Raw genomic sequence first — 20,427 nt, forward strand, 5'->3', positions numbered from 1 at the left:
CATAGAGTTATGGAGGTTTTCTAATTAGTATTAGTTAAACTATTTTCTTCAGAGATTCTTTAGGGTTTTTTCCACATAGCACATGGTGGTGTACTGTATTTGTATTGGGTTTGAGCGGCAAGGTTTTGGTAGCAGGGCAGGGCTACAGGGGTGGCTTCTGTGAGAAGATGCCAGAGAACCTTCCCCCATGTCCGACAGAGCCCATACCAGCCGGCTCCAAGTCGGACCTGCCACTGGCCAAGGCCGAGCCCATCAGCGACGGTGGTAGTGCCTCTGGGAGAACAGATTTAAGAAGGGGGAAAAAAACCTGCACAATTGCAGCCTGGAGAGGAGTGAGAATATGTGAGAGACCCCCAGGTCAGTGCAGAAGGAGGGGAGGACATTCTCCAGGCGCCGGAGCGGAGATTCCCCTGCAGCCCGTGGGGAAGACCATGGTGAGGCAGGCTGTCCCCCTGCAGCCCAGGGAGGTCCACGGGGGAGCAGATCTCCACCTGCAGCCCAAGGAGGACCCCACGCCGGAGCAGTTCATGGAGAACTGTCTCCCGTGGGAGGGACCCCAAGCTGGAGCAGGAGAAGAGTGAGGAGTCCTCCTCCCCCTGAGGAGGAAGGAGCGGCAGAGACAACGTGTGAGGAGCTGACCCCAACCCCATTCCCCGTCCCCCTGCGCCACTGGGCGGGGACAGGTAGAGAATTTGGGAGTAAAGTTAAGCCCAGGAAGAAGGGAGGGGTGGTGGGAAGGTGTTTGTAAGATTTGGGTTTATTTCTCATTATCCTTGTTTTGATTTGATTGGCAATAAATTAAACTAAAATTCCCTCAAGTCCAGTCTCGTTTGCCCATGACAGTAATTGGTGAGTGATCTCTCCCTGTCCTTATCTCGACCCATGAGCCTTTCATTGTATTTTCTCTCCCCTGTCCAGCTGAGGAGGGCAGTGAGAGAGTGGCTTTGGTGGGCACCTGGCATCCAGCCAGGGTCAACCCACCATAGTATCCTAAGAAACAGTCATTATTACAATCCCAGAGTATATATCACGCCGTAGAATACAGCATTAATAACTTTCAGTTTTCACCTCATAGTATTTAGTAGTAGTAGTACTGTTACTAGTATTATTTACTGATACTGCATGAAGTACACATTTTCTTTGAACTAGATAATGAAATGGCTTGATAGGATGTATCTTTTATTCTACAAACTTCTTATTGAAATCGATGAGATAGAAAGATTGGTGTACATAATTTCTTGGAGAATGAATGGAGAAGATTAATACAATTTACTTCCTTAAATTATCAGATGCTCTCTATTGATCAAAAATAAAACCAATACAGATATAATAACAGAAAAGGAAATTAAAAAAGTACACAGCACCATATGTAATTATAAATGCCTTTTCTGAATTCAATCGTTCAGTTAATTTTCATGCACCATCCTCTCCATATTCCATAATCTCTATTCTATTTCTTTTGTCATGTAGAATTGGCTGCTGGATAATCTCCAACCCTATTTTTCACATTTCATAAAGAATATTACATTTTTATAACTATCAGTCACCAATAAATCTGCAAATGTTCCCTCACAGACAGTCCCAGTCACAGCTTTCTAAGCCTTTAGTCTGCAGAAAGACTACCTTTTAATTTTGAGAAGTTTGCCAATATATACATGATATGTGTTGAGAGGTTTTTGTCTTTGTACTTTAATTACATAAACTGTAGAGCAACATTTCAGTACTCTGTGCGATGAATTTAGAAGTCTGTAAATTCTGGTATCAGTTGTGAAACTCCTTTTATACATTATTCCCTTTTAGTTATTCCAGTTGCATTCATTCTTTCCTACGCACGGGGATGTAATATGGTACAAAAGAAAAGAAATAGCTGAATGTCAGCCGTCTCAAGAGAAGATTTATGCTGCAGCTCTAAATAACTTAGCTTTTCTTAAAATTGTCACACTTCTGCTCGACAGCTTGCAGAAGCTCCTTCATACTCAGAAGATCTACACTAGGTGCCCACCACCCATTTCTGGGCTGAACCGTAGATCACTGCCCTACTCACAGAGGCTATTGCAGATAATGGGGAGAGAGAGGAGCTTTCAAAGATAAGCTGAATTTGCCTATTTAAGTTGTCTTTCCCCGTTTCCCTCTGCCCCTCTATCAGCAGTAGGAAGAATGTTGCTTTTATATTACTATGTATGTCCAACAGAAAACATGATCCATATTAGTGGACTTAACTAGGTTCCTAACCTATTGAAGTTTACCAGGACTACAGATCCTCCCTAGTAAGTGGGTTTAAATCCACTGTAGTCACACGCTTTAGCAGCATTTGGAGGAGAGCCAAAGGTTTTGCCCAGCTGGACTCCTCTTGCTTTTCCTTCTCTGAGCTGTTCTACACCCTGTTACTCATCATCCAGTATCTGCATCTCTTGGCCTCTGGTGCCGGCCAAATAAGATGATGGAGGTTCTCTGTCCAAGTACATACACTGGGTTCCGAGTGGGTTCTTCTCCCTGCTCAGCATTTTGTTCCCCCATAAATGTATGAAGGAAGTGAAAAGCATGAGTCCAGTGAAGAGTTTCCAACCCCCCGTGCCTATGGAAGTGCTGGGAAATTGGCTACATGCTTATGACGAGGCAAAAGCTTTCTGGACAAAAATCATTAGACCACTTCAGGAAAGAATATTGATACTGATATTTTATTGCAAGCTACTAACTATTAACCACAGCGGAAGTTCTGTCTTTTCCTTCCCATTTGTATAAGCCAAGGGTGCAGAAACCATAACACAGAGATGCAAAGAGGAGGATGCCAGAGTCAGGCACAAGTACAACAGGCGTAGGTATAGTCTTTTCTTGTGGTAGAAAGCACTTTCTCTGCATGGGAAAGAGTGATTACTGTGAGAGCTGCAGAGGTCTGTGGAATCACTAAGGGTGATGTGCTGGGCCTGAAAAAATGCAGCACTTTATCATATATCCATTGCCCAGTCCTTCACTGAAGGGTTCTAATCCCTTGTCCTCTCCTCCCTGTGGTACCCTCCTTACCACAGGCTGAGACTCTGCCTGCCTGGTCGCACCAGTGGTGGATTGATAAGGTCACCAGGTTAAAGCCCAAGGCTCGAGCCGGTGCTTAACATACAGTGTCGATTTATACAGTCATTCTTTCTCTTTTCTGCTCCCTTAATTAGTATTTAAATATTCCAAGTGAAGTGGAATAGGTCGAACAGGAGCCATTAATGACCTGAATCCAGAATACTCTCTAGCCTATTTACTGGAGTGTTCATCTGGGGAGTGGAATAGACAACTCAAAATCTACCAGCTCTTTCATTTAGAGCAGACTGCACTGAGGCTTCTCACATCCCAACTGAATTGCCCTAGCAACAATATTATTATTTAAAAGGGAACAACCTCTTTTTTTCAGTAGCGTGACTAGCCCTCTGCTTTTAATATGCTCAGCCTTAAAAAGGCATTACACATTAAATATTTTACTTGATTTTTTTTTTTTTTTGGTGTGCTTGGCAGAACAAGGACTGTTATACATAAAATAACTATGAAATAACATAGATACAGAAAATTACTATTTTACATTTGAATGAGTCTGAATGGAGTAGGAATATTTTTTGTTTCAGTTTGGGTTTTTTGTTTTGTTTTGTTTTTCTTCTGGGGTAGTGGAAGGTATAGCAGCTGAACTGTAAAATCAAGTGCCCATCCTTAACCATAGACTCCCATGCTTATTATGCCTTAAGGAGAGCTTAGCTCACAAATATAAAGGGTATTGTATCTAAGCTGCCAGGACTACAAGCTCACTCTGGACTCTGAAAGTCGCACGGTGTTCTCCTCAAAGTTGTCACCAATTGTCAAGGTTTATTTATACTCACAAGACCTTATGGGTCTTCAGATTGTATCTTAAGTGACAATTCTGAAACCAGAGGAATAGTAAGAATCTCAGAGTTTTAGCTGTTTGGAATTTAGCAAATCAATCTGTTGATGTAAAGGTGACATTTGTGACCTGATGGGGTCTGTGAACTTCTGTGTGCATGAGAGGTTGTGATGTGGAGTCAGAGGTATACATCCCCGGAGTAATCTTTTTATAGAAATGTATATATAACTTTTTAAAGTTCCCATCCTCATTGAAAATCAATAGCAATCACAACCCAAAGTGCCAGGAGGCTCTAGCAGACATGTGGTGGTGGATTAAAATTGGATGGCTGAAATTGTAACAGCCTTCAACTGCCCCCTCCACTCCTGTGACATATGTTGCCTCCCCCAAAGCAGGGACAACTGATCTGCTCATGAATCTCCTGATCCACTGCAGTCTTCATCTACAGTAAACCGACCTGGATTCTGGTGGGCTGTAATACAGACAGTGAAATTTGCCTTGGGACAGAAAATGTGTATTATACGCGGGGCGGCAAGGATGTCTGGAGAAGTTCAGGGATCTGATTTTAACCTGTTGCTGAATGACCCCTGTCAGTTGAAAAAGTAAAACTCAATAGGCTCCATCAGGTGATTTCAAAGCAACAAAAATGCCTGTCTTTCTCATCCCCCCACTGGGCACCTGAAGCCCCACTGACCTCTTGGGCAGGAGCTCCGCTTAACTTTGGCACTTTTCTGAGAAAAAGGAGAATTGCTGCTGGCTGGTCTGACGGAAACATTGCCCATGTGTTGGTCCCCTCTTTCTCTACTCGTCTAGCAGTGTAAATGGCATCACTGCAGGTTTGGGCAGGAGGTTAGAACCGGTAGGAGATGGACAAAAATGCACACAACACCTCAGCACGGCAAAGCAAGGAACAGGCAGAGAAAAGCGTCAGGGTAGCACCATGGGTACTGCAATAACACAGTAGTTGTAAGAGGGAGGGCAATCATCTTGGTGTTATTGCCTCTTCTTTTTGGAGTCATGAAATTCCAATGGTCTCGATATACAATCCACCCTACCTGAGAATATGTAGCAGCAAACAATGTCTTCCTCAGGAGTCCTCAGATAAACTCCTCCAGCCAATTTTGTTTATATTAGTATCTAGGGACATAAACATGTATTTTCTCTGTTCAGTGGTTTAGGACATCCTGTCTGGATTCTTCCAGGCAGTTCAGAGGTCATTGTCCCGTAGATGATGCCTGCCACTCCTGTGAGGATATCTTTGATATCATAAAACATCTATAACAACACCGGAGACCCTTCTTAGGTACCTGAATCATACTGTAAGCACCCGCATCAGGAAAATCTAGCAGTATAACAGCATTTTTCTTAGCTTGACTTCCAGTCAGATTTGAGTCAATAGCTGTTCACTCCCACTTCAATGTGTGAATGTAACGGTGGTGATTTATTGTATAACATCCTGAGTTTTTAAGGGGAAATCTGACTTGGCTACATCAGTAGCCAAAAGCATGCAATAGATAATCTTCTAGCAAAGTTGAACTTCATCTCTGCAGCGTTGCTCAGATTGATAAATTGTGGGAAACTATTTCTTTCACCAAAGGCGGCACATAGCAGTCTGAATTTGAAAAGTTATGTATACCAAATAGGAAGAAACTATTTTTATATAGCAACAGACCTAGAGGAATGATCCTTTGAATGGTAATTATACGTATAAACCTATATCTATATACACACATAGAGTTTTAATTGCTTGTATTATAACTGTGCAAATATCTGTCATTAGTATGTCCTTGGAGATATGCTGTGGTACTAATCAGATTTGTCAAGATGAGACAGTACCTTTCCGTTCTCTCTTACACATCATAAACTCTGACTGATATCCCCAAGGGAAAAAAATGCATAATGTGTCATTTATGACCTGTTGCATGCACAAATTACTTGCATTTTGTATGCAGTAGGATAACAAAATGCTATTGATTTTGAATTTGACTTTAGGAAGCTGATGTTTATTGCTAGTTGTCACTTGGCAGATTTTTCTTCCTACTGTGAAATGTTTGATCTAAAATTTATGTTTGGAGAAAGGGAAGCAGTGATGGGTTTATAATATTAAAAAAAAAAAGTGTATAAATCCTATCCTAGTAGATAGACATTATTCATAAGCAGAATAAACATTCTATAAATAAGACTAAATTTCAAATAAGCAACAAAAAACATGTAATATGCCAATCTTGTTCTGCTTACACAACACTGCTGTGTAGCAGAACAGCTTTCCAGGGCTTGAAGCAAGGCACTGATCAGTGTCAGGGTGCTTGTGCAGAAGCAAGCTTAAAAGGTAGAGCTAAGGGAAGTACACACAAATGCAATGAGCTACATAATAAACAGAAGAAATGTAGAATAGTAGAACACTCTACCGATATGACAGATTAAGAGTTAGGGAACCTCTAATACCAAAATTGTCCTTCCCAGTTCTACAGATATATGTGAGCTCTATAAAGGTAATTTCAGTATCACTTTAGAGTATGGTTCTCACTTTCTACAGAAAAAGGAGCAAAACCATTATTCATTAGTAGAAGGGTTGGAAGTCTAGTTATGCCATCTCTTTTTTTTTTTTTAGGGATAAACATATGTGCCTGTGGGTAATATCAGGGATCTAATCCTTTCTTCACTTATTTCTTTAAGGATATCAATATAGTGATTCTCAAATAGAGGCTACAGACATATTGTGATGGCAAATACCTGAAAGTCTTCAACAGCCTTGTACCTTAGCTCTAGTGATAGTTTCCAAATGCATATTTACCATTTTCTATGTGAAAAGTGAAACTAGATCTGTTTATCTTTGTATAGAGCAGCTCTGCCACTTTCCTTGCCTCTGTCATCCTAGAAAATTATCAGCTTTATAGATGGTATCAGTTGTGACAGAAGACAGGTGATCTCAGGGTGAGAAGCCAAAGTATGAGCAAACCAGGCATCACCTGATTCCTTGAAATTTCAGACCTCTGTGTGGGCGAGGGTCCCTGAAATCACTGACGTTAATTTAGGAGAGTTGGTATCATCAACCAGACCAGGAACATATGTAACATGTCTTTGAATATTTTAACAGTAGCATACAAGCAAATATTGTAAACTAAGCTAAGTGGAGATACTGTGCTCTTCCACTGGTTTTGACTGTGGAGTTATGAATATTTTGACTATCGTTATTGTATATACTGCAAAACAAATACCAACCAAGATTGTTTAGGTTATCACTTTCTTTTGCAAAGAAGAGTAATTTGAGAACTTTCCAATGTGGTCAGGTTTCAGTTACCATAGTTTTGGTTTGTGTCCAGAATTAACATTTCTTAATACCCCAGGAAGAAGTAGATTAAGTCACTACTGTTAACTGTCCATTAAACAGTTAATGTGTGTCTACTGTTTACTTAGCTAATGTACATACTCACCTTTGTACCAGCTTTCTAGTACCAGACCTATGCTTTCTGGAATTAATTCTGCTCTGGCACTGTAACTCTTGTTTTTTAGGAGATTATTTCATTAAGAGAAAAATGCCACAAAGAAAGGTATTTAAAAATCAGCTACAAGCCTCTTCGCAACTTGTAAGGGTACTGGACATGTAAATCAATTGTGTTTCTGTTAGATGAAATGGAGTATATACGTTCCTATTGCCATCGATAGGTGTCCTTGACAGCAGAATTCCAGCCAAACCTCGAGTGGCATAGACACATTAGCTCCATTACAGTCGATGGAAGTACACTTAATCACATCACCTGAGAATCTGGCCTACAGCCTGTAACAAGACTGTCCTTTGGAGAGTAATAATATTTTATGCTTTCATCAATCACTCTCCTAGGTCTGTAGCTATTCATGGCAGACTAAAAAATGTCATATTATAATCAAAAAGGCTGGTCGTGGCTATTTCACCACGTTTGCTCCCAAATTAACTTTACTGAAAGTGGCCCCAGTTCAAGAAAAAATCCTTCCAGAAAGCACAAGAGTCTGTCTTTAATAATGCAATATTTATATTTATTTTAAATATTCTGATTACAGAGCAATTTCAAAACGACACTCATATTCTTGATTTTTAAGCTCCAAGCGTTACATTCTGTTTCCTCTGCTTTGCCTATTTGCCTAGGACGTATGTCTACAACCACGACAATAATAAATGGTAAGAACGGATCCGTTCCCTCCTCATCCATGAAAGTGGGCAAGAAATCAGTTACAGAAGACCTCGTGACAACATTCAGCTCACCAGCAGCATGGCTTCTTGTTGTTGCTCTGATTGTTACCTGGTCAGCAGTAGCTATTGTAATGTTTGACTTGGTGGATTACAAAGCCTTTGCAGGTAAAATTCAGCATATTCTGTTTGACATCTTGTATATTAAAATTTAAAAATTTATTAGGGAGTGTGTATTGTGTAAATATGCATTCTCTCACCTTCTTGGAGGCAGCACAGTGTCTCTGCTGAGTTTACCAAGAGAGGAGATATTGTGAGAAATGTCAGAACATATTAGTTTACACTTCATACATCTTTATAATTTAAATCTCTCCATTTTGCAGCCCATCCTCATCCTGGAAAATGTGTATGTTGACAGTAATAGAATATGTGTATGAGCATGTATGGTCAGATTTCTGTTTTGCAATTTCTATATAAAATTATTTCAAGAAAAATAAAATTAATTATTAATGCACATTTTCTGAAATATATTTTAAAGTCTTTCATAGTTGCCTTGAGTATTCTGACACCTGCTTACATAGTTCAATGACAAGAAAAATGCAAAAGATCATTTCTAAACATGCTAACCCTAAAATCATCTTCAAAACCCATAAGCACAGAGGACCAGATTCTTAATATTAGCTATGTCACACCCTTGTCTTCAAGAAGGCAATAATTCCAGCCTAGTTTAAGACTTGGCAAACTGACTGACCAACATCAAGTTTTGGGGTACATATTGGTTACTGAGGGCAAAGATAAAAATGAAGTGGGTGGTACAAGGAGTGTGATCGTAGTTGAGGAACAGGAAGAAAGGAATGGGGAATAGAAATTATCTCACTGCTACTTGATTTTTATGCCTTGTAACTGGCAATGATATATAATGAAAAATAAGATAAACTGACTACTTACGTTTGTAAAGGGTGCATAGTGTTCAGCAAGCCACTTCAGCACTAAAACTTTTGTGAGGTAAACAGCCTGTAATGACTGGGAAACATGTATGTGAAACAGAAAACAAATGATTAGGGTCCTTTTCTTTCTTAAATAAGAACTCCAGCTCTAAAGTTATCACATCTGTCACATTAATTAACTAGGAATTGAAATTCAGACTTCAGCCTTTTAATTCAAAACAAATTGAGTCGATGTTTCAAAGTTAATTTCCTTGACTTTATTAGTTTACTGATAAATCCATAGATTTTTGTCCTGCTATGTATCAATATTGACCCAAGATTTACTTAAAAAGCTTTTGAGACATAGATCTTGAAAGAAACCAACCAGTCCTGGATCAATGGATGACACAGAAGCTTGAAATGTGGAGAAAATATATTACAAACCTCTCTTAAATTTGTTGCTTCTCACCTGTCTGTTTTCAGAAGGAAATCACTTGAGTCCCAGCAAAACATAAAGTTACATTTGAGCGATCCTTCCAAAACAGGCATCAGATTTCAGTTTGGACACCACACACTTAATGCTGTAACATAGATATAAACCAAGAGAGGGAAACCACCATATTCTGCTTTTAATTTTCCATATTAACTATCAATCAGTCAGTCAAGTTCCTTATATGTTTTCAATGAGCAGCCAAGAACCAGGGCATAACTCAGACTAAACTCTTAAACAAAGCAATTCCTGAACTGGCTGTGAGCTCATGCATGCTCGATATGCTTACTAGTCAGGGTAATGCTCAGCAATGAGAATCTGTATTCATACTGGAGACTGGAGGAAACTTTCTAAGCAGATGGAAATCTGATGTTCATGTTGTATTGGTTAAATGAGCTTAAATCCCCCAAGTGTTGATGGAAACTGACATTTTCAGACCAGGCTGTAGAAATAAAACAATGTAAAATTTAATCTGCAGGGTGCGTTCGTATTTTGTGGCGATCTTTGAGAGAGGATACTTTAGTATTTTGAGTTCATGAGTTTGTTTCATTTCCTTCCCAAAGATATTTCTGTTCCTAAGTGATTAATTAAGGCAACATTTAAATTGGGTCTCAGTGGTCAAATGTTAAGAGAAGGAAGTGCTGTGCTCCTTCAGACCAAGATTTATTAGACTGTTTTCTGTATTTACATAAATATAATAATGGCTACATAGCTCTTATCGTGACCCTTGGGTTTCAACTCCTGAGTTCCTACTCAGTCTGATTTTCCTGGTCAAACCCACGGATTTATAAAAATTCCATGGAAATAGCTGAAGATTTCACATAGGACCACCTGGCTGGCATTATTGATACTAGAATGATTTTCACCCTCTGACAGTTTGGCCCTTTGCCTTCAGTGGAGGTAATGCTGCCTTTTGTAGTGAAAGTAGAATTTGGAGCATATTTTTAAGTGACGCCTTTAAATCTAAAACCCAGTGATATTTTCTCTTGGGTTTGACACTGTTCTTTGAACAAGACCTGCAGAGAAAAAAGGAATAGTTATTTGCAGGACTGTAAGTTTATTTTTGCAAGCATGATTAAAATTAATTTCCTAGTTTTCAAATGTAAATGAAAGATGCCAAAGAAACTGTATTCAGCTGTATATTTTTTAATTTATAAAACACAGAATATTCAGTGTATTTTTCCTTAAATAACACTTGCCTTTCATAAGTCAGTGCATTCAATTTCTTTCCCATTTCTTTACCTGAAGTTCCATGAAGTTCAAGTTTAGAAAGTATGCATAGCATACGAATGAGGCCAGCTGAGAGAGCTGAACTCGATTAGTCTAGAGAAGAGGAAACTGCGGGGTGACCTAGGAGCAGCCTGCAGCTTTTTGAAGGACAGTTACAAAGATGACAAAGGACTCTGACCTACGGACTCCCACCAGAGACTTCCCCGATGTTTCTGTGCCAGAAATGACCGTCCCCGTCGCAGAGCTGCTGGCGGTGACGGTACTGCACAGGACCGACTGCAGCAGAAAAGAGGAGCGGGTTGACATAGTAAAAGCAGGCTGGAAACTGTGGCTGAGGAACGTACACGGATTTTGTCCTCCTGATTACTCTACAGAGCTGCTAGCCTCTGGCTAATGCAGGAAGTGGAATGCCCTAAATTATGAGTTATCTAGATTATACAGAGATTCATGGAGTTCAGTAGAAAGACAACACATCAGCAGAGTTAGAAGTATTTTAGACTTGAACTCAAGCGTTGTTTTCTTATTTCAACAATTAACAGTTTTGCTGTCATTATCTTAAAGGCAAATAATTCCAAAAAGACATAAAGTAGTGGTATATGCATTCTTTTAATTTATCAGTGTAAACTTCATATTGCCTCTATGATTAGAGTGCCACCCCATAGATTTTGCTTCTTGATTACTACGGCTTCATGTTCTTTTAGAAGTAAACTGTCAAGTTTGGGAATTTTGACAATTTATATAAGATGAAATTTGTCCCAGAAATAACTATATGAAAATGAGGTGTTTGGTTTCATCCTAAAACAGACGTGGTAAATTACTTCTGGGTGGGCCCTCTTTATTCAGTACTTGAAAAGGAGCCTTTAGAACTGAGGGAGGCTGAGGGAGGATAACACTTAGGTTGTAGGTAGCTGAAGTTAGATTACATCAATTCAAGCTCCACTCATAGAAAGATTTAAGATATATTTTGTGTTATTTTACACATCCAGAACATGATTACTGTAAATTCTATAGTACTCTGTAGTATTCAGGCGGTGCCGATCATGATCTAAAATGTTGCAGGAGGACCCTATGTTATGGGTTGCACGTGTAAAGCTGTGCCTCCTTGGTGGTTATGTGTCAGTTTGTTCAGAGGTAAGAACAGAGATGGGATCTGCAAGTCAGCTTTGGCAGTGGATTTTTGAGGAAAGCATGAGACAAGAATTAGATCAGTGCTGAAAGATTCACCCCTGTTCTATCTACCCAGAAGAAAGAAATTAAATTTTGCAGTGTTTTGCTTTAGTGTGTTATGCTCATTCCTTTGAGGAAAGAAATGAAAGCTTGCATTCCTATCATGTTGTGTTGTACAACTATAAACATGACTGCAATATTTCTAACATGGTATGGAGGTGACGTGCATTACAAAAGCCTGAGATAAGAAACTGCGTATCTCATGCAGTACGTGGCATGTATGAATATGCAGTAAGTAGCGTACCGCATTGGAAGATCTCTTGTACATTCTCAGTATTTTCAGAAATGCAGAAAAAGATTCATTGTGGTTTGATGTGTGCTTTGCAACAGTTTGTTATTACTACCATCCTTTCTGTTAGAAAATACACCTTGTTAATTGGCTTCATAATTCATGAATGTATTTCACGCATTTCTTGTACACATAACTGGATTATATATTTTAATTGGTAAATGTAACTAAATAATTTAAGATTATTTTAGTCCTAAAGATTGATTGCCCAGGAATCCACGTTTGCTAATGGGCTAATAAAGTGTTCAGAATTCCCTGCCATCTCTGTGACCAATTACAGCTAATTAACACCACCCTAATTTCAGATCCAGAGTGTTCAATATTCAGAGTAAATTGATAGTGATTTAGCCAGTCACCTAAAGGCCAGAGTAAATCAAACCTAATGAAACCTCACCAAATCTATGAAATCCAAAACTATCCGAAAAATAATCTAAGTGAAAATATAGAACAAACACACAGCACGATGAGCTTGCCATTTTATCGTGACTGCTTCAATAAAAGAAAAAAGAGCAGGCTTTTTGTTGTGGATAATTCATTTTGCTCAACCATAGAGAGGGTTTTTAGAGACCTGCAGCAAAGGCAGATCTCTGTGGAGGTAATGCCTGTCAATGGCAGGAATAGGGACTTAACAGGGCATGGAGGCACCGAGCTCCCAGCTCCACAAGAAGCAGCAGGGATTCCAGTTAGATGTTTTCTTTAATGTTTGTTTGTTTTCTTTTTAAGTTAATGGGAAAACATCTGGCCAAATTGTTGTGGGGTTATACCTATTAACATGTCAGTTAACATAACAGATAGACCTATTAACATGTCCAGTAGAGGAAAACAAACAAACAAAAAATTAGGAACCATATATTCACATGAACATCTGCATTTTGGACAAAAAAACCACATGAAGGTAAAGAACAGGACTCCAAACAACTTGTCCTATAATCGACACATGGACATTTTTTTCCCCAGTCTCCTGCATGACAAACCTGTAAGGTACAAAACCTGTTAGGTGCAGAATGTTTGTTTCATCATTAAGAGAAGTGGAAGTCAGCAAAATACAGCTATTCTACTGGGTTTCTTTTTTTTTTTTTTTTTTTTTTTTGTAAGGCAATCATTATTAGGAATATATACCTCCATTTTTCTTGTGGAATGTCATCACACTGTAGTCATTGTGCTGAGCTCGTGTTCACGGGAAACTTTTAAGAATCGCAAAAAGAAGAGTGTACCTATATTTACTCTTGTGTTTTATAACAGTATATCCTTCAGTATTAAAACTGATAATACCTTTGCACTTATTCAGGAAGAAGAATGAACTTCTGACTTAGTTTAAAGCACCAGCAAACTTAATGGAACAAAATTTTGTCTCTTGGTGCAAGAGGTGTTTCACAGAGTCACCAAATGGAAATAACTGGTAAAAGCTTTTCCATACATGCAAAACCCTAGACAATTCTCCCACAGAACAAAGGAGCGGGATGTAAACAAAAAGGTGTTGGTCCTCGCTGTGCTCACCTTGGAACTTATCAAAACAGTGCTACAGTCTTTTGAAATACAATTTTTACTGTCTTTACAGGTGTCAATCCAGAGCATGAGTAAACAGTTTACCCATTTCAAAGTTCTTCATGAAATTCTTAATTGAATTATATGGGACTTCCACTAATGTACCCAAAACCTACAAAACACCTTTTTTTCACTGTCTTCCACAATGATAAAAACAATTAAAGGAATTTAAACCCAATTCCAGTTTAAAGAAGGGCTGCCTAGATGACATGTTCTTTCCCATGTTTCACCCTGCAGCAAATCTCACAGCTGAGTTATAAACCCCTAGAAAATGAGTTTATACTGGAAAGAATGACAGTCTATGAAGTACTGCAGTGCTGCGAGTACTGTGTTTATCCCAAATGGCCTAGCATATACAAGATGATAAATTGTGAGAGATCAAACCTCATGAGGTCATGAAGTTGAAAATATGAAATTTCAGAAACGGACTCAAATAGGGAAGGATCTAAGAAGAGAAATAAGTCTTGCATGCTTAAATGCACTTCATGGGATACAAAACACAAACCAAATTTCCAGCCCATAATGGTATCTGTGAAATTTCTAATTTTAAACAAACAAACAAAACCAGTAATTCATTTCAGTAACAATTGCAGTAATGTAATTCTTTGGTTATTTGCTGTTGAAGAAATTGAAATAATTCAACTAGAATCAACTATATGTAATGTATTCTTTTCAGCAATAGAATATGTTTGCAACTTGTGAAAATACCTGTGCCTATATTTAACCGTGTTTTTACATTGCTCTGATTCATACTGTATTATCTCACACCTACAGCGTATTGTTTTTCTTTTTAATGAACTCCAATTTCTGCTTCATAGCAGCAGCCCCACAGAGATTAAATAGCTCCTCACTTCACTCCTTGACTGCTTCCTTTAGTCAAGCGCCAGCTGAGGATGTTCGTTATCGCTAACCGTGTTTCTTCCTTTTTTTTTGTTGGCCTTTCTGGGGTTCATCCTGTTGCCATCCGCTCTAGCCTCCTATTCACAACATTGCGATGATCCCTGTTTACCACCTGGTAAAGACGTTCTGCCTGCAGTGTTCTGAACACGCGCGTGCGCCTGGTCTGCTGGACGGCGATAACAAAGCATGAGCGCGAGCAGAGTGCCGGGACGCGGCAGCACCGCTTCCCCGCTAACCCCAACGCTGGCTGGCCGGGGCCGCAAAATCCGTTGCGATAGCCTCCTCCTGATTTTTTTTCACGTTGTGCTTGAAATAGATCTGTCAGCTGAGAGACGCCCTCGGTCAGGAGATTCCCGGGAAATGGTGGCGAGCTGAGGGCTACTCACTTTACGCTCGTAAATGGCCTTTAAAAACGCCATCGTACAGTTATTTAACAGCACTGCCTTTTTAATCGGAAGTTAAGATCTGTGTTCTTAGTCAGAGAATTGAATCCTTAGAATGAGAAAAAAATACAGCTTCGAATTATTTCAGATAAAATGTCTGGCTGTTTCACAAGACACCACCTAATTAGGGTCTGGTCCATCAAATCAGAAGCCTTTCAGCTGATATCAAATCGATTCACATAAATTCCACGTGAAGCCCATCCTAAACCTACATTGCTGTCCCTGTGTATGGCTATATCAAAAGTACCTGAAATTACTTGATACTTTGTGACGCTTTGTGAATTTCTTTCTAAATTTCACCAAGTAGATTCTAGTTATAACTACTTTGTTCGCATTTTGGGTAAAATGCTTTTGTCCACTTTCAGGTGAGGTTTGTCTCTATGGACTTGACCTCAATATAATTAGCTAAGGCTGATATTAGAAAGAGGGAGAGAAGTTTTATACTACAGACTGTAGTCTTCATATTTACAATTTAAGTACCTATAAAATGGAAATTACTGCGTAATGTTGAGTCTGAGTTTTCTTTGGCATTGTTTTTATACTTATACTTCAGTATACTTATAATTCAAAATTAAATTATTTTTATACTTATGATTCAATGATACCCACTAGAGTTTGTCCTGAAGCTTAATGCTGTAAGCATGACAAGAATGTCAGTCTTTAAAATAACGAAGATAAGACCTAAGGACACCTATGCTGATAAACTGGAATATTAACAATGGAAGACTTTATGTGTGTATTGAGTTTTCTATGTTAAATACTACTCTTCAGAAGACCACAGAGTAGGAACAAACTACTACTACTAATAAGAAACCTTAAAAATATATAAACTTTCAAATTAAAATACAGGTGTCTATATTTATAAGAGAATTTTTTACTAAAACTAGGATATATTTTTTTATCACAAACTAGTGTTAGGCTTTTGTATTTTATCAAACATGACAGAAATTCTCTGTCTTCATCAGCTGTACCTTGTCAGTATCAATGAATTAGATTATATCTCATAGATCAATCTTTACACCAGATAATTACCATCATTTGTAATTTAATTGCATTCAATTCACTGGAGTCAAAATATGTAATTGATGAAAATCCAACAATTATTAAGTAATTCACTGCAATTCATTAAAAAAAAAAAAAACACTTTAAAATAGGTTACACTCTGAGTATATATTTAACTATTTGACAAGCAAAAAAGATTGATAGGAGACTACATTCCTGGCAGAGTTATTAAGACTGGAATAATGACTGAAGTGATTTGCACAGATAAATCAATTAGTCACTTTTTGTTGTGCACTTCACATGAATAAATGACACAGACCATGAAACATAACCAAATTTGCTTGAGGCAATACAACAAATCATACTATGTGATTAATCAATTCCTATTTCCAAAAACCACTGTTAAAGCTCTGTCAGCTTTAACTCTTCCAAATTTCAGCACTTGCCAGAAAGTTCTGGAATTAAAATTTTGAAGTTCCCACTGAAAAAAAAAAAAAAAAAAAAAAGGCAAGCCTGTGAATTATTCTCCTAGCAGTGAAAGTGCCAGCACAAATAGATCTGAAAGGAAAAACATCTCTTATACTGTACCAGTAATAAAAGACCATGACAAAACAAAATGTTATAGCAGAGCACTGTTGGTGGTACCCATGCTGTTTTGGAATGCAAGTAATTTATCGAAGTGAATGGTCATATTGTCCTGGAATTAATTATTAATATAAAGTTACAAATCTAAGTGCTTAGCCAAAGTGACAAGAAGGACTTAAATATGAAACAGCACCACTAATAGGATCCATGTCACGTACCTCAGTCATATGAAAATAAGGTGTCATGTCCATGCTAATTTTTCAGGCTTCCTTTCCTTCCTAGTCAATGGAAAGGGATGGGCATCTTTGGAAATTAATTCATATAACCCCAAAAAAGATGTCAGAGGAAAGCGAGAGACTTGCCTTCTGAAGGTCACAATGTCTTTCTGCATTGGCTTTTGAGGGAGTCTAGAAACCATCAGGAATTCAACACCTGGTTTTCAGATACTCTTGGCTAGATAGGATAATCTGAACTTAAACTGTGATTAAATGAAATTACATACTGTCAACAAAATTCTTCAATATTAATTGCATGTTTCATCCCTGAGCTTAACCTGCTGAGTAACCACTCACTTCCTTTCCCCTCCTTCCTCCTTCGACAGACCTTTAGTATTTTTCTACTACATTATCTAAGATGAACAATTGGCTCAGTCCCTGTTTACAAGTTCGGCAAAACGTAGAACTTCACAGCCTGTCTCTATCTGAGAAATACTCTGTATTCATAAAGGCTCTTTACAGTTTAAATTCAAGATCCTGCCCCTGCTACTCCTAGCACAATAGATGATACATGATATATCATATATTAATTATAGTTATAGATCAGTTATAAATTACATATTACATACTATATAACATATGCTAGCAAAAGAAGTATATTGTGAGCTTAGTTTGAAAATAATCTGTGTTCTAAGGTCTGCAAAGAAATGAAAAGTCAGGCAGAGAACAGCTAATCCAGTCTGAATGTGTTGAATCCAAGACTATTCAAAAAAATTCATCATACTGTACCCTTGCTGGACATCTGTAAATAAATTTTAAAAAAATCTAAATTACATCACGATATCAAGCTCAAACTTTGTTATGCAAACCTGCATTCTCTCAGCTTCACTCTTGAAGCAAGAGTATGCAAATCCTCTGGAAATGGTTACCTTTCTTTGCATGTGTGTGAGGCAAATGGCATCTTCCTTTCTACTCGTTACCCCCTGAATTGCTTTATTTCCTTTCTTGTGTGTTTTGTTCTACTAAGGAAGAACCTGGTGTTGTCATAGTTGTGGGGAGAGCTAAAAGCATGGATTTGATCAGTAGTAATTTTCACTTCAACCTTACATGGTGTGGTGTTCTTAAGCATTTTAGGACACACGATTACTGTTAGCACTACTTTTTCAAAATGTAGGAAACACAACAGAAGTTAAGCAAAATATCTATGCACAAGGAGAAAACTTTCCAGGCCTGTGTCACCTGCATCAGACCGCAATTGAAAGTCACAGTATCTGTTTGTATACAAAATTTAATTTTGCAAATGCTACTAAAGTGTCCTCTACATAACCCCAAAATGATTCCTCTGAACTTTTTATGTTAAACAGGATTTGCAACTTGGGCCTGTTAGTTTAGGCATGACTAGAGATTTTCGCCTCTGGACACTTACAATTTCTAATCCCTTTTCATAGTTCGCTGTGAAGATGTTATGAATTAAAGACCAGGATATGACGTTGAGGGCTCTGATTCATCAGCAAAGATGGCTTGCCTTGGGGTGGTTGGAATAATTTCCTCTGCTCTTGATCTTGCTCTTCTCTGAGCATTTCCCTTGCCTGCCCAGGGGGACAGCTCTGCTACCTGTGAAGCAGTTCTTGAACTGCTAGTTGATAGACTGGTATATTAAAATAAATTGACACCAATTCTTGTTTAGTTTACAGCTATAGTCCCTGCGGCTGTAAAAGCCTATGGCTGTAAAAGCAGCTGAGCCATCCCTAAGCAACCAGTGGGTAAAGGGTAGGTGGATAGCCAGAGTGGAAATCAAGGCAGCTGCCCGACGTTAAACCATCCCTGCTTGTGAATCAAAACCTCAGTTTCGCTAAGACCCCTCTGGCCACGTCCATTCTGTTGGTCCACTTGGACTCCTTAGCACCTGTAGTTAAGAAGAAAGTGCAAATGAGATCAGGGGTTGGGTTGCAGATTTACTTTTTAATGGACTAAATAGAGGTATTAATTCTCCTGGTAAACACTTGAGAAGAGCATTTGTGGCAAATCAGTTGAAAAAATAAAATCTCTACATCTCAGTGCGTGAGGCCAATGAAAATAAATAAATGCCTTGTGCTAAGCAAAGTAAATATTCCATTATACTACTTAATCTTTCTGAATACAATAGTGCACGCAATAGTACACTAAATGAAGAGATCATGCATATTTCTTTGCAATTATGTCATTTCATCGTGGCACACGATTAATTTATTTAATGTGCCTGATTGTTCAGTAGCATATATCTATATAATACAATCTTCAAAAAAACATTAACTGAAATATTTCTTTGGTCTACATTATTAATAAGCAGATGCAAAATAATAGAAAATCAGCCTGCTCTTCTCTGTTTCAGATTAATTAATTAGAAATAAAAGGAATTATTTAGTGATACATTTATATTTCAAATAAAGTTACTTGTATATTTCATTACAGCAATTTTAGAAAATGACTGTTCATAGTGCTGCCATCAGAGAAGTTGCTTCAAGCCTGCACTTTGCCTGTTTTTGTAACCTGCAAGTCCATGTGAGACTACTTCTGATTACTGCTAAGATTTGGCTTGTGAGACAGAACACTGCAACCAGAAGTAGTTCTGAAGAGACTTGTGTTTATCTTCCTACTAAAATATTTGCATACAGAAAGATAGTGGTAAACAGAGATATGGTTCCCATCTTGATACTGCTAAATTCGGTGTATATATTTCTATTGAAACTCCTAGGAACAAGACTAGGCCAACGACTCAAGTCATATTTGTGATCTACCTTCGATTGTCTACATTTGTGGGAAACCTTCACAAAGATAGCGCAATCGTTCAGTCTGCCATTTCAAGCGCAGTGGACAGTAACACAGACGGGAGGAGAGTTGTTCCTCTTCCTAAGCAGTGTTTGGTACAGATTTCAAGAACACAAAAGTTTGCTGGACAGAAAGGTCAGAAGAAATACTCTGTCAGAGGCTGGAAAGTTCCTCTGAAATACTATGTCGGCATAAACAGGGTAGGGAGAAATCTGGTGAAATCACAGTTGGAAAAGCCGTTAAGGGAATACTTGTGTTACCCACTGGTGGTTGCTCTCCCTGGGTGCGGATGCGGTGGGGACCAGGGACCTCCCTTCCATCAGCGGTCCCAGGAAGGTGGAGCACATTAAACTTCACACCTTCCTTGGTTGCCACCTTACTTGCCTACAGGAGCAGTGAGACCAGAACTAGCCAAGTATGCAGAGGTGCACAAGTGTGTGTGAAAGAAACTCTAAAAAAGTGGTGAGAGAAGAACCAGGTACACAAGAGTACGTGTTTGAAAGTAGCTGTCTCTGTGTCACAATTTGGATTTACATTCCCCTTCATCCTGGACTCAGGTTTATTTTGGCCCGAGTATACATAGCTTGCTGCTTCCCACCCTTTACATGTAGTCCTTGGCAATGGTGGCACTTGTCTGTATGGTTAAGCCAGGGCTCAGCAATTTCCTCAGCCCGGACTGGTGTAAAGGAGGGGGCTCAGGGGAGATGACATGAGGAGTGGGACACAGACGGCAGTGAATCCTAAGC

General features: G+C 38.7%; 1 protein-coding gene across 1 annotated transcript in view; it reads left to right on the plus strand.

The window, feature by feature from the left end:
- The window catches only part of TRDN (triadin), a 233,511-nt gene that overhangs the window by 23,188 nt on the left and 189,896 nt on the right, over positions 1 to 20,427 (plus strand). Inside the window, exons 3-4 of the mRNA XM_041119404.1 lie at positions 7,980 to 8,189; positions 14,702 to 14,743. Coding sequence (XP_040975338.1) covers positions 7,980 to 8,189; positions 14,702 to 14,743 — 252 coding nt within the window. The remainder of the gene's footprint in view (positions 1 to 7,979; positions 8,190 to 14,701; positions 14,744 to 20,427) is intronic.

The sequence above is a fragment of the Aquila chrysaetos genome, chromosome 2 (assembly GCF_900496995.4).
Source record: "Aquila chrysaetos chrysaetos chromosome 2, bAquChr1.4, whole genome shotgun sequence".
Classification (NCBI taxonomy): domain Eukaryota; kingdom Metazoa; phylum Chordata; class Aves; order Accipitriformes; family Accipitridae; genus Aquila; species Aquila chrysaetos.